Source organism: Felis catus, chromosome A3 (assembly GCF_018350175.1).
Source record: "Felis catus isolate Fca126 chromosome A3, F.catus_Fca126_mat1.0, whole genome shotgun sequence".
Taxonomy (NCBI): Eukaryota; Metazoa; Chordata; class Mammalia; order Carnivora; family Felidae; genus Felis; species Felis catus.
The window spans coordinates 20875653-20890238 of record NC_058370.1 but is presented as its reverse complement, the minus strand read 5'-3'; the positions used below and the strand labels follow the sequence as shown (position 1 = coordinate 20890238).

The following is a 14586-nucleotide window of genomic DNA, read 5'->3' as shown; positions in this document are numbered from 1 at the left end:
TTCAGGGATGGAAACACAGTCAGATACTATTTTTTTATTTGAGAGAGCGGGGGAGAGAGAGGCAGAGAGCGCAAGCAGGAAGGGGGAAAGGGGACAGAGGAAGGGAGGAACAGAATCGTTAGCTGGCTCTATGCTAAGCATGGAGCCCAACTGGGGGATTGATTCTAGGACCTGGAATCATGACCTGAGCCAAAATCAACAGTCGGATACTTAACGGGTTGAGCCATCCAGGCGCCCTGGCACAGAGAAACTTCTTAACATATCCATGACATGTGGTTTTGAAGAATATTATCTTTCTGGAAAAGCAATTATTCACAAGTTACACAATATACTATGTAACAAAATGATCAACTTTCATGGAATTGCTGGCAATGAACTAAATTCTGGATGCCATCTCAAGAAGCAAGTTTTAATTTTAGAGTAGTTATTTTAAGGCCAATCTTTCTGAAAATAGTTAAGAATAAGATAGTCTATTAAAACACTCCTAGTTTGTGACAATAAAACCACACCATCAGCATCTAGGTTATTACTTAGGTGTTTCCTCTAAAAGAAGTTTGTGAAAGCAAAACAACCCATTAGGGACAGTCGGGCTTTGAGAACTTTCTGAGGCCGATGAACTAATTCTCATCTAGGAGAGCTAAGCTCTAATGGTTTTAAATGGCCCATGTGGGTGAAAAACCACTGGCTTGGGAATTAGAAAGCCTGAATTCTAGTTTCAGTTCTGATGCTAAAATTAGCTCATTGGGTCTGACCAAGTCCTTTTAATCTCCAAGAGCCAAGGTTTTTTTTTCTTCAATAAAACAAAGAATTTAGGCTAGATGTCTCCTCTAGCTTTAAGATTATGATCCAGTAATTTGGGAATGGCCAATCTACTGCCTCTTTGTAAATAGGAAGACTTCTTCATGTAAGTCAGAGTGATTTCTAAAATATAGAAATAATAAAAAGTGGCTTTTATTTCATTTTCCCTTGTATTCATGTATAAACCCCTCCTTCTATACTTTGGCCCTTAGTGAAAATAAAAGAAGGAAGGATCAATGACATGAAGAATTAAAACTAAGTATAAAGCACGGCGTTCACCTGTACATGATTCAACAGGTGCTTTGTTACTGGGCTATGAGTCTGAATGTGACAGGATCTTTATGAAGCTCTCCATGTTAACAGTGGAGGCAAATTATAGTTCAACTAAATAAGTGTTAACACAATAGCGAACACACTGGTTCTGAGTCCAGAGGAGGAAGGCTTAAGCCAGTGAATTTATTCTTAGAGCTGGCCTGTATATTTTTATTTTTTAAAAGTTTGTTTATTTAGAGAGAGAGAGAGAGAGACGGAAGGGGCAGGGAGAGAGAGAGAGAACCCCAGGCGGACTCTGCACTGTCAGCACAGAGCCTGATGCAGGGCTCAAACTCAGAAACAATGAGATCCAAACCAAGAGACTGATGCTCAATCGACTGAACCACCCAGGTGCCCGTATATTTTAAAGATGAATAAAGAGTTCTTGGCAGAGAGATTACCATGTATTGAACCCTATTTTTATCACTGTGGAAATAAATCAAAGGGGATATTTGGAAAATGAATATAGGTATGTAAATTCTGATCTATTTTTTTCCCCCTGGTGGATTTGCTCTATTTGAGTTAATGAGAACCAACATTGAATGCTTATGTCTTACACTGTTAGGTATTTTACATGTTATGTCATTTAGCAGAACCTTTAAATAACTCATTTTACATGATTAGATTATATTACAGCTAGGCTGGAGCAAATGGCAAAATTAGGATTCCAAATCATATCTACTATCTCCAAAGCTCTTGGTCTTTCCATGACTCTGCCATTTCTCATAAATGCAGAATTTTCTTCACAGCTCTAAAAATGCATAAATTCTGAGGCCTATCCCTTCCTATTAGTTGCCAACCCATAAAATATTTCTTCTCTTCTTTGGGCTAGCGGAATCCTTTTCAAGCTTGTTGACTGAAAGAATCATCTGTGGGGTTTCCTAAAATTCAGGTTCCCAGGGCATACCCCTGAGATTCTGACTCAGGATTGGATCAGGGCCTACAATCTGTATTTTTATTTAAAAAAAATTTTTTTTAATGTTTTATTTATTTTTGAGATAGAGAGAGACAGTGTGAGCAGGGGAGGGGCAGAGAGAGAGAGAGAGGGAGACACAGAATCCAAAGCAGGCTCCAGGCTCCGAGCTGTCAGCACAGAGCCCGACGCGGGGGCTCGAACTCACACACCGGGAGATCATGACCTGAGCCGAAGTCGGACGCTCAACCGACTGAGCCACCCAGGCACGCCTACAATCTGTATTTTTAACCAGCGCTGGAATCCTATGAGCAGTCAAATTGGAGGAAGTACTGGGTTAGTACCCTAGCCTAACTTATCTGCCCATTTCTAAGGCTCTTATTTCAACCCATTCCCCCCCCCACCCCCACTGTTTTTCGAGCATTACTTAACAGCATTACTCTTAAGGCTCCGGAAAATTTCCATACCATTTCCGATGGCTTTATTCACTGATAATAAGTACTACGGTTTATCGAGCATTTTTTTCATTCACTATTCACCCTCCCCACCGCCTTGGACAGAAACTGCAAATAAGGGGCGGAAACCGCAGTACCTGGGCGTACAGTGGGCTCCCAAGAATTATTTACTAGACCGGCAAACTCACGAGGTAGTTACTATGAACCTTCATTTGAAAATACGGAGGAAACTTAAAAAAACCCAGTAGGTCTGGGACGGCTTGTAACATAATCAGCACGTAACACCTAAATCGGGATGGATTATCTCCGTGCCCACCGCGTGCCGCCGGTAGCCGCAAGACTCTCGTGCCGGCGGTTTTCTCCCAAAGCTCGTCCTTCCGGAGGTGTACGGCGGCCACGCAGTCCCCGCCAAGCTCCTGGGCAGGGCATCCAGAATCTTCACATATCACACTAAAGAGCACGGAGAACGGCGTCCTTTCCCTCAATATGGCGGGCCCGGTCACGTGGGCCAGGGGGCGGGCCGGGGCGGTCTTGGAGAACCGCTGTAGGTCACGTGGCTCGGGGGTGGTGGTGACCACGGGGGCGTGGCCGTAACTCCGCCGGCCCCTCCTGGGCCGAGGCTCCCCGCGGGCCACGCCCCCCGGCCCCTCCGGGGGCTCACGCGCAACGGAGGGGTGGAGTCTCCCTCGTGACCTTTCACCCCAGCATGGCTGCGCCCGTGGGACCGGTGAAGTTCTGGCGACCCGGTAAGGCCCTTGGAGGAACGCTGGGCCGATGCGGCGGCCTGACTTTGGTCTTGGCCCCGCAGCCGGCGTCCTGGGGCCTGCGGACCTGCTCGCGGGCTTGACCTCGGTGGGCTGGCCACCGCCGCCGCGGAGCTGGTGGGTTCTGTGGCTCTGGCGCTCACCGCGGTCCGGACGGATTCGGGGGTCCGCCCCCAGGCTGGGCAGAAAGTCTCTGTGTCACCTTGTTCGAGTCTCAGCTTCCCCGGGCCTCGTTTCCCTCGCTCCTGATGCGTGTCTTGCCCAACGCTGGAAAAGCGCTGAAGCGCCCACGCGTGTCCTGTTACCGTCCTGGGGCTACGCTGGGGCGGGACGGGCGGTGCTGCTCAGGGCTTAGGAGCTCAAGCTTTGGAGTCGCGCTGCCGGGGTCAGACTTCTCGGCTCTGCCCTGGGGTAGCAGAGTTCCTTGGGGCAAGTCACCTAATTTTTTGAGTCGCCTTGACCTCTTCACCTGTAAAATGGGTAGAATAATAACTATCCTGTGGGATTGAATAATGAGCACAGCGCCTTGCCTGACGTAGAGTAAGTCCTCATAAAAAGGGAACGAAGCCTTGTTTTGTTTTAGGGTAATTCTTGCCCATCCCGAGTGGCTACCAGAAAGTGACCATCCTCCTTCGTATTGGCTACCACCGCTTTCTCTCTTGCAGGCAAACACGAATCTTAGTCACAAAATGCTTGGCCTGATTTGGTTTAATTTCTTCATTAATCAGGATTTTATAGAATGTGTACTTGCCAGATCCTGCTAGATACATTAGTTCCTCCCCTTCCATCAATTTCTTGTAAAAAGCAAAAGTTTCTTAACAATTACCAGTTTGTTTTTTTCCACCACTTGCACCTCTGCATGTCCGGATGTGCAAAGTAGATTGCAGCAAAAAATGAAATGAGACAGAGTTAGATGGAATTCTAACCTTGCATATAAGTGATGTAGGAGAGAAGCCCAAGCAAGGGATGTGTTAATTCTTTTTTAAAAAATATGTAGTTTGTCACTTAGCGACAGTTTTATTCAGTATTTAAAATCGTCAGCCAGTTATCCATCATGAATTTTATTTGTAGCCAGAAATTAGATCTCATTAGGTAATGAGATAGCCTGCGTTTTATTTATTCAAGCCTTTATTAACAGGTCAAAGTGTTAAGTATGATAAAGGCCTGAATGAAAGGTTGAAAATCAGAACAGGATACTATTTTGGCTAAAGAACATGTGGTTATTCCAAGCATTCTATACTGTTATTTAGCTCATTTGTTGAGGGTATACTTACTGAACACCTAACCTTGTGGTCAGGAGACAGGTGACCAGGCTGCTGCTCTGCTCTCAAGATTTATTCTTTTTCTCTCAGTTAGAATATGAAGTTGGGTATCCTTTAATTTTTTTTTTATTAGTTTGTTTATATTTTGAGGGGGGGGAGGGGCAGAGAGAGAGAGAGGGAGAGAGAGAATCCCAAGTAGTCTCCACGCTGTCAGCGCAGAGCCCGATGCAGGGCTTGAACTCACTAACTGTGAGATTATGACCTGAGCTGAAATCCAGAGTCGGATGCTCATTCAGCTGAGCCACCCAGGCGCCTCTAGGAGAGATATTAAAATGAGGCAGAAAAAGGTGATGGTAAGGAAGATAGTGTCCACAAGTCAGTCTGTAGAGCTATCCTTGACTGCCATATACTAAACTGGTGATTTGGCAAAGTCACTTAAGTGCTCTGAGTCTCAGTGATCCTCATCTGTAAATTGGGCATAACACCTACCAAAGGATTCTTTTGAGGATTAAATGAGAATACATGTAAAGCTTTTAGCACTAGATACACATTAAGTATTATCATTACATAAAAGTATAGAAGAGAGGGAAAGATTGGGTGGATAGGAAGTACTTCATAAAGATAGTGACATTTTTGAGGTGAACATTGAAGCACGAATAAGGTTTATTTCATGGAGAGGTAGGAGTACAGAGCTGGGCAAAGGGCGCAGCATGAACAAGGCAAAATGGGATGTGTGCCTCAAGCATGTCCTAAAAACCAAGATAATTGAGTAGCAAGATGATGTTGTGATAGGATAGGTTATATTTTGGGTCGAGGCAGGAGATGATGGTATTCTATTTCTAGTTCGTTATTGGAAAAAAATGCTGGGACGCCTGGGTGGCTCGGTCGGTTGAGTGACTGACTTTGGCTCAGGTCATGATCTCACAGCTCTTGAGTTCGAGCCCCGTGTCGGGCTCTGTACTGACAGCTCGGAGCCTGGAGCCTGTTTTGGATTCTGTGTCTCCCTCCCTCTCTGCCCCTAACCCACTCGCATACTGTCTCTGTCTCTCTCAAAAATAAATAAACATTAAAAAAAAAAGAATTAAGAAAAAAAATGCTGGTCGTGACCCACTACATGCTTTCCATAATCCACTAATTGGGCACCACTCAACTTAAAAAACTGGTTTAGAGGGAATGCCAGATGGGAGGGTGTGGGTGCTGTTGTCATCCTTGTTTTTGTAGATGGAGAAATGAACGCATTTGTGGTTTGTAGGATTACAGACGTGTACTCTTGTAAGTAAAGAGAATGCTCCCAAGGGAAAGGCAGCCATAGGCAGTCAGAATGGGAGGTGGAATATACATAGAAGGAAGCAGTTCTGATTTGGTCAAATGACGTCTTTCTTTCTTCTTCTTTTTTTTTTTTTAAGTTTATTTATTTTGAGAGAGACAGAGAGAACTCCAGCCAGGGAGGGGCAGAGAGAGAGGGAGAATCCCAGGCAGGCTCCACGAGGTCAGTATGCAGAACCCAACGCAGAGCTCAGGCTCCCGAAACTCTGAGATCATGACCTGAGCCAAAAATCAAGAGCCAGGTGTTTAACCAGCTGAGCCACCCAGACTCCCCTGAATGAAGTCTTTTGTCAGGAGGAGACACGTTCCTTATTGATTGGCAGTAGCTCTTGTAAAACATCTCATAACAATATACTTGGATGTACGTTAGAGACAGGGAGGGGTGGGGTAGTGAAGATACCTGGGTGGATTGAACCCTGGCGGGGGGGCGGGGGGGGGAAGGAAGAGACCTTGCGGGAGCAATGCTAGCATGTTCTAGACATGCTGTAAAAGTTTTAAATGTGTTCTGACAAGGAGGGAGTTTGCGACAAAAACAGAGCTGGTGAGGCTAAGGTATTCTTTGCAGATTTTTCGTGGGTAAAGTCTGCAAGAAGTTATTAAGATGTAGCGGTAATAAGAGACAAAAGGAAAGGAAACCTGCTTCTTTGAGCCCAGGCTTTGTTCCAGGTCCTTTTCTATCTTTTATCTTGTTGAAAGGAAGGTCAGCGTTTTGGCAAAAAACAATACAGCAGTGCCCCACTTACCCGATTTTTGGCAATCTTGGACCTCTGGAACACAACTGTGTTCCTCGAAATAAATGGAAAAGGGATTAAAGATCTGTGGCAATGATTCTAAACTTAGCTCTAGGGGGTTTATGGACCACGAGCATTTTGTCTCCTGACCAATTACATTCTGGTGTATTTTTCAGGAGAGAGAGTCCATAGCCTTTTCTAGATTGTCGAAGGGATATGGGACCTCCAAAAAATGTAAAAATAAATCGGTGGCTAAATGTGCCTGTCACAAAGCCCCTGTGTTTCCACATAGCACTATCATCTCCATGAGTTCAGAAGGCCTGGGGGATGATAGTTTTGGATAAGCATCTCTGTAGCGCCCCCCCAACAGAAGGCGGTGGGGCACGTCGTTGAACTTCCAGGGAGGGTTTTTATGACTCCCAAAGACATTGCACCCCAGTGCTGACCAGCTCTAGCTTTTGAAAATTGCTTCCTTATGTCGCGTTATGTGTCACTTACCACTTCCAGTTTCTGTTCGAGGGCTACACAAATGAATCCCCGTGAAAAGTTACGGAAGCTGATCATAAAAATTGGACCCATGTTCCTTGTAAGGCATTTTCCTTCTCAGGCTACAATCCACGGTACCTTGAACAGTGTTTCATGGTGGGATATGGCTTCCCTACTCTTCACCATCCTGAGCACCAGTTTGTCATTGTTGTAACCAAGCAGCTGTCGTGGGAAGCTGTTGTTTAATCTGCTGAGCACAGTGGTTTCTTGGAACAGCGCTTTGCACCCAGCCACCCCGGTTCTGTGATTCACAACGGGGGCTGCCGTCTAGCGCATCCCGCTCCACTGGCCTTGGTTGATCGGATCAGGCTGGGCTTTGGACCTGACCTGGGAGGAGAGGCTCCCCACCCTCCAGACCACACACACCTGGGACTCCCGATCCCCCTTACCTAGTCTTTTATTTTCTCCTTAGCACTTAGAACCACTTCACGCACTAAGTTACATTCTCTTGGGAGGCAGAATAAAAGAAGCAAGCAAGCTGCAGAGGGGAGGGCCTGCCTCTGTAGTGTTCGCTGCGGTATCTCTTGCCCTCCTGTCCTTGTCGGGTGAGCGAATGGGTGATCGGTGAGGGAGGGTGAGCCTGAGCTCTGGCCCTGTCAGCAGCCTTGATTCCAGCTGCTACAAGAAGCCAAACTTAGCGACAGAAGGGAGCTGATTGAGAGGCTCTGAGATGAGAGAAAGAAAGCCAGCGCAGCTTTGGAGTACCCGGTCCCTGGCGTCCCCAGGCCTTGCTGCTGCAGTCCTGCGGTAGTGCCGCCCCTCCTTCGCCTCTGCCAATTTCCATTGGGTTTCTGTCACTTTCAGTAATTAGTAGTAATATGTGGAGGCCGGGCCTGAAAGCATATTGTCCTCTGTGACATACAGTTACGTGTGGCCAGTTTGGAGCCCAGTGGGACTCTCATCTCTGTTCTTGACGCTTTTAGGGAAGATTTTTGTATTTTCCTAGGTCCTTTCCTAGATGCTTTCCTCAAGTTAAAGTTGATTCTCTTTTAGTAGTTTGAGATAAAGCGCATTGCTGGTGTTGTTTACCTTCGTCTTTGAATTTGCAACGTCTGCACATTTTTCTGTTCGTTGGTTGCATCAGAGCATCTGAAAAAAGCATTTCTGTTGCAGGTACAGAGGGACCCGGCGTCAGCATCTCTGAAGAGAGACAGAGTCTAGCCGAAAATTCTGCAACAACCGTTGTTTACAATCCTTACGCTGCCCTTTCCATAGAGCAGCAGAGGCAGAAGCTGCCGGTGTTCAAGGTACACTGAATAAGAATGCGCAGTCTGTTGGTCCAAAGCAGCGTGCAGTGGCTCCGTACTTGGTACTGAAGTGGACTCTTAATGATTCTTTAGAGGGGCGCCTGGGTGGCTCAGTCAGTTGAGCGTCCGACTTCGGCTCAGGTCATGATCTCACGGTTCGTGAGTTCGAGCCCCGCGTCGGGCTCTGTGCTGACAGCTTGGAGCCTGGAGCCTGCTTCGGATTCTGTGTCTCCTTCTCCCTCTGCCCCTTCCCCACTCATGCGCTCTGTCTCTCAAAAATGAGTAAACATTAAAAAAATAAATTAAAAAAAAAAAAGATTCTTCAGAACACAGTGAGCTCAGAGCTACCCTTATGTAAGGGGATTAGCTTTTCAAAATATGTGTGTGTTAGTTAACCATATCAATCTTGAAAGTCCTTAAGGTTTTTTTTTAGTTAAATCTTATGTATTGAAAAACTTTGCTTTCAGTTGTGGACAAATTAAAATATAAAGAAGAGTAGAGAAAATAGCACAACGAACTTCTATGCCTCCAGCTTCAACAAATTAACCAACGTATGGCCAGTTTTAGCTTCATTAAAACATTTTTTTTTAATGTTTATTTATTGTTGAGAGAGACATAGACAGAATGCAAGTGGGTTAGGGGTAGAGAGGGAGGGAGATACAGAATCCGAAGGAGACTCCAGGCTCCGAGCTGTCAGCACAGAGCTCGACGTGGGGCTCAAACTCACGAACCGCGAGATCATAACCTCAGCCAGTCGGATGCTCAACCAACTGAGCCACCCGGGCGCCCCTTAGCTTTATTTTTAAAGGCAAATTTTAAACAAGACTAGTTGGGAATGTGAGGTTGTTTTGGTGGAAGAGGTCAACTCCAACTGACCCAGTGACGGGATGTGGGTGGTTGTTATGGGCTGTGTGCACATCTAGACACTTTATTGGTCTCATGAAGTGGACGTATTTATCTCAAGAGGCCAGAGCATAAACTAGAATTCAGAATATGTTCATTTATAGCCATAGTTCTTCAGTACGGACAGACACGGTCCATGGACACACTTTCTCCCTGTTGCCAAGACCACATGGGAAGCCAAATTATAATTGGGAAGTGAGTGCAGGGCCAAAGGCCATTTAGATATAGCTGAAGAATATTTCTTTCATATAGCCCCCCCATCAAAGGTGACGAGCTCTCCCTGCCTCACGAGGTGCCTCTGGAATGACCTGAGTAGGTGTGGCCACCAGCACCCGTGATTGTCTCTCTTTCGCTTGGACAGTGCTGGGGGAAGGCTGCCAAGTTCTTCTGCTAAGGGAGTCCCTCTGTATAGACTGTGCTAATGATTTCTCTTCTATTAATTCGTGCTTTCTCCAAGTGGATTTGAAGCAGAATCCTTCTTACGTTAGCCAAGTCACCTTGGTTAGAGCTTTATGTGGCCCCAAACATTTTAGTCCCTCGTGTACTGATGTTTCTGGATTTCTCCCTCAGGTGATTAGCCTCATCCAGTACGTGTGAGTGTAAACAGGTTTGCCCCTCAGGAGATAAGCTTATAGGTTCACTGTTGCTGCCTCAGTGGTAAGGGACAGCCTGAACTGCGGTGAAGTATCGAGACTCTGGAGCTCGACTTTAGAGTTCAGACCCAAGCTTCATCGCTTGTGTGCTGTGCGATCTTGCTTGACCATCTGAGCTTCTGTTTTGTTATCTGTGACATGGGACTGATGGCACCTACCTCAGAGGATCCATAAGGGGCCCAGACGAGCTAATCCACATCGAGCCTTTAGCTGGGTACCTGACATACAGTAAACGTTCGAGTACACAGATAATTACTGTTTACCAAGTATTGAGTTTTGGCCTTTTCTGGACTGTTCTTCATTCTCCAACTGAACTTATAATATATGATAAATGAAACAGTGGGAAAAAGCCATCAAGATTTAACATACGTTGACGGAAATTAAAATGGTAAGAAGAGGGATATAAGTTATTGATAAGCAAAACAATTTATTATTTTTTTTAAAAATTTTTTTTTCAACGTTTATTTATTTTTTGGGACAGAGAGACACAAAGCATGAACGGGGGAGGGGCAGACAGAGAGGGAGACACAGAATCGGAAACAGGCTCCAGGCTCTGAGCCATCAGCCCAGAGCCCGACGCGGGGCTCGAACTCACGGACCGCGAGATCGTGACCTGGCTGAAGTCGGACGCTTAACCGACTGCGCCACCCAGGCGCCCCTAAGCAAAACAATTTAAATGTAAGCACATTTTGGATCTCTTGAGATGTTAAAGATAAATGTAGACAAAAAGGGTAAAAGTTAACTCATTCACCAACCCCTGCACCATTAACCAAAAGTAGATTTAAAAACAAACTGAAACGAAAGGGGCAATAAATTTAAAGTCACTCCCTTTCCCCTGATGACTTACAAGGCTGCCTGCTCCTCGACTGCCTCCTGTCGGCTGATGTTCCCATTAGGGCCCTGACGCCGCTATGAGAGGTTTCCTCTTACTCCCTCAACAGCCGCCTCTTGAAGCTCAGTCCCCCCCTCCTCACCAGCTCTTGGATTTCCCTGCTTGGGCCTCTGGGTGGTAGTGTCATTCTCTGTCTCCAAATTGGAAATTTTGTCATTTCTCTCTCTGTTGTCACCCACTGGACTTCTCCATTCGCAGTCCTTCGTATTTAGGATGTGACGTATGAATTAATTGCCTTCTGTTTTTTCGTGCCCAGTCTCGTGTGGTGCTGCCCGGTTTTCTCACAGCACTGACAGCCCATCCAACGCCCCCCGGGAAAGTCCAGACTCTCGCTCTGCATGCACGGCCTTTCACAGGGAAGCCGGGACCACCCTTCTCGTAATCATTTCCAAACCATTCCCGGAGCTTTTCGTGGGCTTTTGTTGGTGCCCCTTGAATAGAGTTGGTACTATTTGCTTGTTTCCGTTTTCTTTCTTTTGCTTATGTTATTTCCCTTTCCTGGAATGTCTTGTCTGTTTCTGTCTGTATTCAGATTGTCTTTCAAGTTTTCCTTGACCATCCGTCCATTTATCCATTCACCCATCGACTGGATGGATTTTCCATTTACAAAATACCTGCAAAGATCCCAAACCTCTCACCTTCCCTTACCCAAAACAAAAGAAAGCACAAAGTCCAGCGTGTAGGCTAGTCAGTATAGGTCACCTGCAGCAGGCTCTCCTTTGGGGGCTTGAGATATGCCGATTCCTGGGCTCTGTCCTAAACCTGCTGAATCAAACCCTGAGGGTAGGGCTGGGAATCTTCATTTTTACTTTGTTTAAGTGTTACTTATTTTGAGAGAGAGAGAGAGAGAGAGAGGGAGCGCGCAGGGGAGGGGCAGAGAGAGAGGGAGAGAGAGAATCTCAGGCAAGCTCTATGCCAACACCGCAGAGCCCGACACAGGGCTCGAACTCATGAACCGTGAGATGGTGACCTGGGCTGAAATCAAGAGTCGGATGCTTAACCGACTGAGCCACCCAGGTGCCTTAGGAATCTTCATTTTTTAACAAATATCCTAAGAGGTTTTTCACACTAAGATGTGAGAACTACATGCTTAGACCCCATATGCCAAATTCAAAAACTCCAAACAGCCAGTACCTTACTGGGTCAGTTAGGCGGCCTTTCTGCTCTCCCAATCCTCACCACATTATTGGTGCAGAATCAGATGGGTTGAGTGGTGGTCAGAGTGCGGGAACTTGGCAGGGCTTACTTCATTCCAAACCAGGTAGTTAGGGAATACTTTCATGACTCTCTGGAATATCAGGTGCATCTGTAAACAAATGCGGGTACAAAAATATATCCTGAAGCTAAGTAGACAGGATGTGGAAATGATCTGAGTTTTCAGGGGCCAAACCAGTATTTCTGCTCACACTAAATGGGTAAAGGAAGGCTCACTTGAAATCTAGATGCAACCTACAGGTGCTGTAGTGTGAACTCAGATATAGAGGTAGAGGTGAAAGCATATTCTTTTTTTTCTTTCTTTCTTTCTTTCTTTCTTTCTTTCTTTCTTTCTTTCTTTCTTTCTTTCTTTCTTTCTTTCTTTCTTTCTTTCTTTCTTTCTTTCTTTTTCCCCCCAGTTAATAAATGGAAGAATTTGTAATTAGATAATACATAATTGTACAAAGTGTAAAGGTCTCCTTCACATCCTTGCCCCTCCCTGGCCACCCTCTTCCACTCCTGGAGACGTTACAATGACCAGTTTCTTGTTTTGTTTTGTTTTGTTTTGTTTTGTTTTTCCCAAAGAGAGCTTGTACGTAAGCATATATGTATTTATCCTTTCTTTAAAGGCATAAATGGTAGTGTATTATTTACATGGTTCTGTGTCTTGCTTTCCTCTCTTAACATACCTTGTTGACCATTGGTTATCAGTGCAAATAGACATTCGTTCTTTTTAACAACCATGTGTATTCCGTTATTGGAGTGTATCATAACTGACTCAACCCTGTTAGTGAACATTTAGACCGGTTGAAGTTTTGGCTGTTATAAACAACCCTTCAGTGAGTGTGCTGTATGTGCACTTCTTTGTTCACATGTATTAGTACGTCTGCAATTAAACTCTTTGGAAGTGACCATGTTGAATTAAAGGTTAAGTACATTGTATATTTTGGTGAGTTATTGCTCTCAATTGCACTTGGTTCAGCTTATATAGACACCAACAGTATGTCTGCGAGTTGGAAATACATTTTGATAGTTCTTTTTAAAATTGACTTGCCTTTGGCCGACAGCTCATTTCATAATGTTTAAAAGTGTTTCGTTCTTTTGAGGAAACGTATGGCTTCTTACAACGTAGGGTTGTATTTTTCAGCTTCGGAATCATATATTATACTTGGTCGAAAACTATCAGACAGTGGTGATTGTCGGAGAGACGGGATGTGGAAAGAGCACACAGATCCCACAAGTGAGTATACGCTTCGATGTGTCTTTGCACTTATATTTGACTGGAAGGGTTTTGCAACTTGAGAACTCTCTTTACTATAATTTGCGTTTTTAAGATCTGCCATCAGAGAGAAAATATCAACCCAACTGGATGTTTTGTATTCAACTTCTGGCTCTTGTGGTTTCTTTGATTAGTGTCAAAGTAACACTCGTCTTGGATTTAATATAATTCCACGGTAACGATTGAATAGCCATACTCTGAAAGGAACGGTGGGGGCTCCTTCAAAGAGGTGTAATGTGTAGTTTTGGCCTTCGAATAGTTACAGGTGAAGAGGAAAGTAAAAGGAATACTGCTATAGTTGTAAATAAAAATGGACGACTGAAGAAATACCCCCCGTGGGAGTGGAAGGAACCCCCCGTGCAGGGCAAAGCCCTATCTAGCGTGGACACAAGTTGACAGAAGGATCGGGAAAGGCCTTGTAAGAGAAATGACATTTAGAGTAGACATTGAACACCCATGGCAGCTGGTGGGAAGACGTTCTCCTCCAGGGAATATTGTGCTCAGCGCTGCTGGGGTGTGAGAAGTGTTTGGGACTCAGCAAGAGTTCACAGTTAGGGTGAGATCAAAGTATGTCTTATGAGGGTGAAGAGTGATGTGCAAGTAAGTGGTCAGGGATGGGGGTCGTTGCAGGTCTTTCTTTCCTTTTTAATGTAGATTTTTATTGAAGTATAAAACGCATGTTGAGAAGTTCTCATGTCATAATTGTACAGCTTGATAAATTTTCACAAGTGAATACACCTGTGTTACCAGCACCCAGATCAAGAAGCAGAACACTATTACCAGAGCCCCAGAAGTCCCCTTGTGTCCCCTTCTGGTCTCCTGGCCTCTCCTCCTGTTCCTGCAACACAAGGGTATTTCTTATTCTGGCTTCTCATACCACAGATTTGTTCTGCCTTTTTTTTTTTTAAATTAAAAAAAATTATGTATTTTTGATAGAGAGAGGCAGAGCACAAGTGGGGGAGGGGAGGAGACACAGAATCTGAAGCGGCCTCCAGGCTCCGAGCTGTCAGGACAGAGCCCGACGTGGGGCACGAACTCACAAACTGCGAGATCATGCCCTGAGCCAAAGTCGGCCGCTTAACCGACTGAGCCACCCAGGCGCCCCTGTTCTGCCTATTTTTGAACTTGTATAAAGAGATAATATAACTTCTTTTACCCGACCCAATAATGGGATTAGGATGTGACCCAGACATAGGTATTTCTTAAAAGGTCCCCCGGTGATTAATGTGTAGCCCGGGAAAGACAGGCGGAAGGGAACGGACAGCAGTAGAGGAAGGACGGCAGGGCACATGGCGAGCTGCAAGGAAGACA

At 45.3% G+C, this 14586-nt stretch overlaps 1 protein-coding gene across 5 annotated transcripts in view; it reads left to right on the top strand.

The window, feature by feature from the left end:
• The first annotated feature begins 3072 nt into the window (after positions 1-3072).
• The window catches only part of DHX35 (DEAH-box helicase 35), a 66403-nt gene continuing 54889 nt past the window's right edge, over positions 3073-14586 (top strand). For all 5 annotated transcript variants that reach the window (XM_045053627.1, XM_045053626.1, XM_045053625.1 and 2 more), the window contains exons 1-3: positions 3073-3224; positions 8221-8354; positions 13144-13236. In XM_045053627.1, coding sequence (XP_044909562.1) covers positions 3185-3224; positions 8221-8354; positions 13144-13236 — 267 coding nt within the window. In that variant the 5' untranslated portion in view covers positions 3073-3184. The remainder of the gene's footprint in view (positions 3225-8220; positions 8355-13143; positions 13237-14586) is intronic.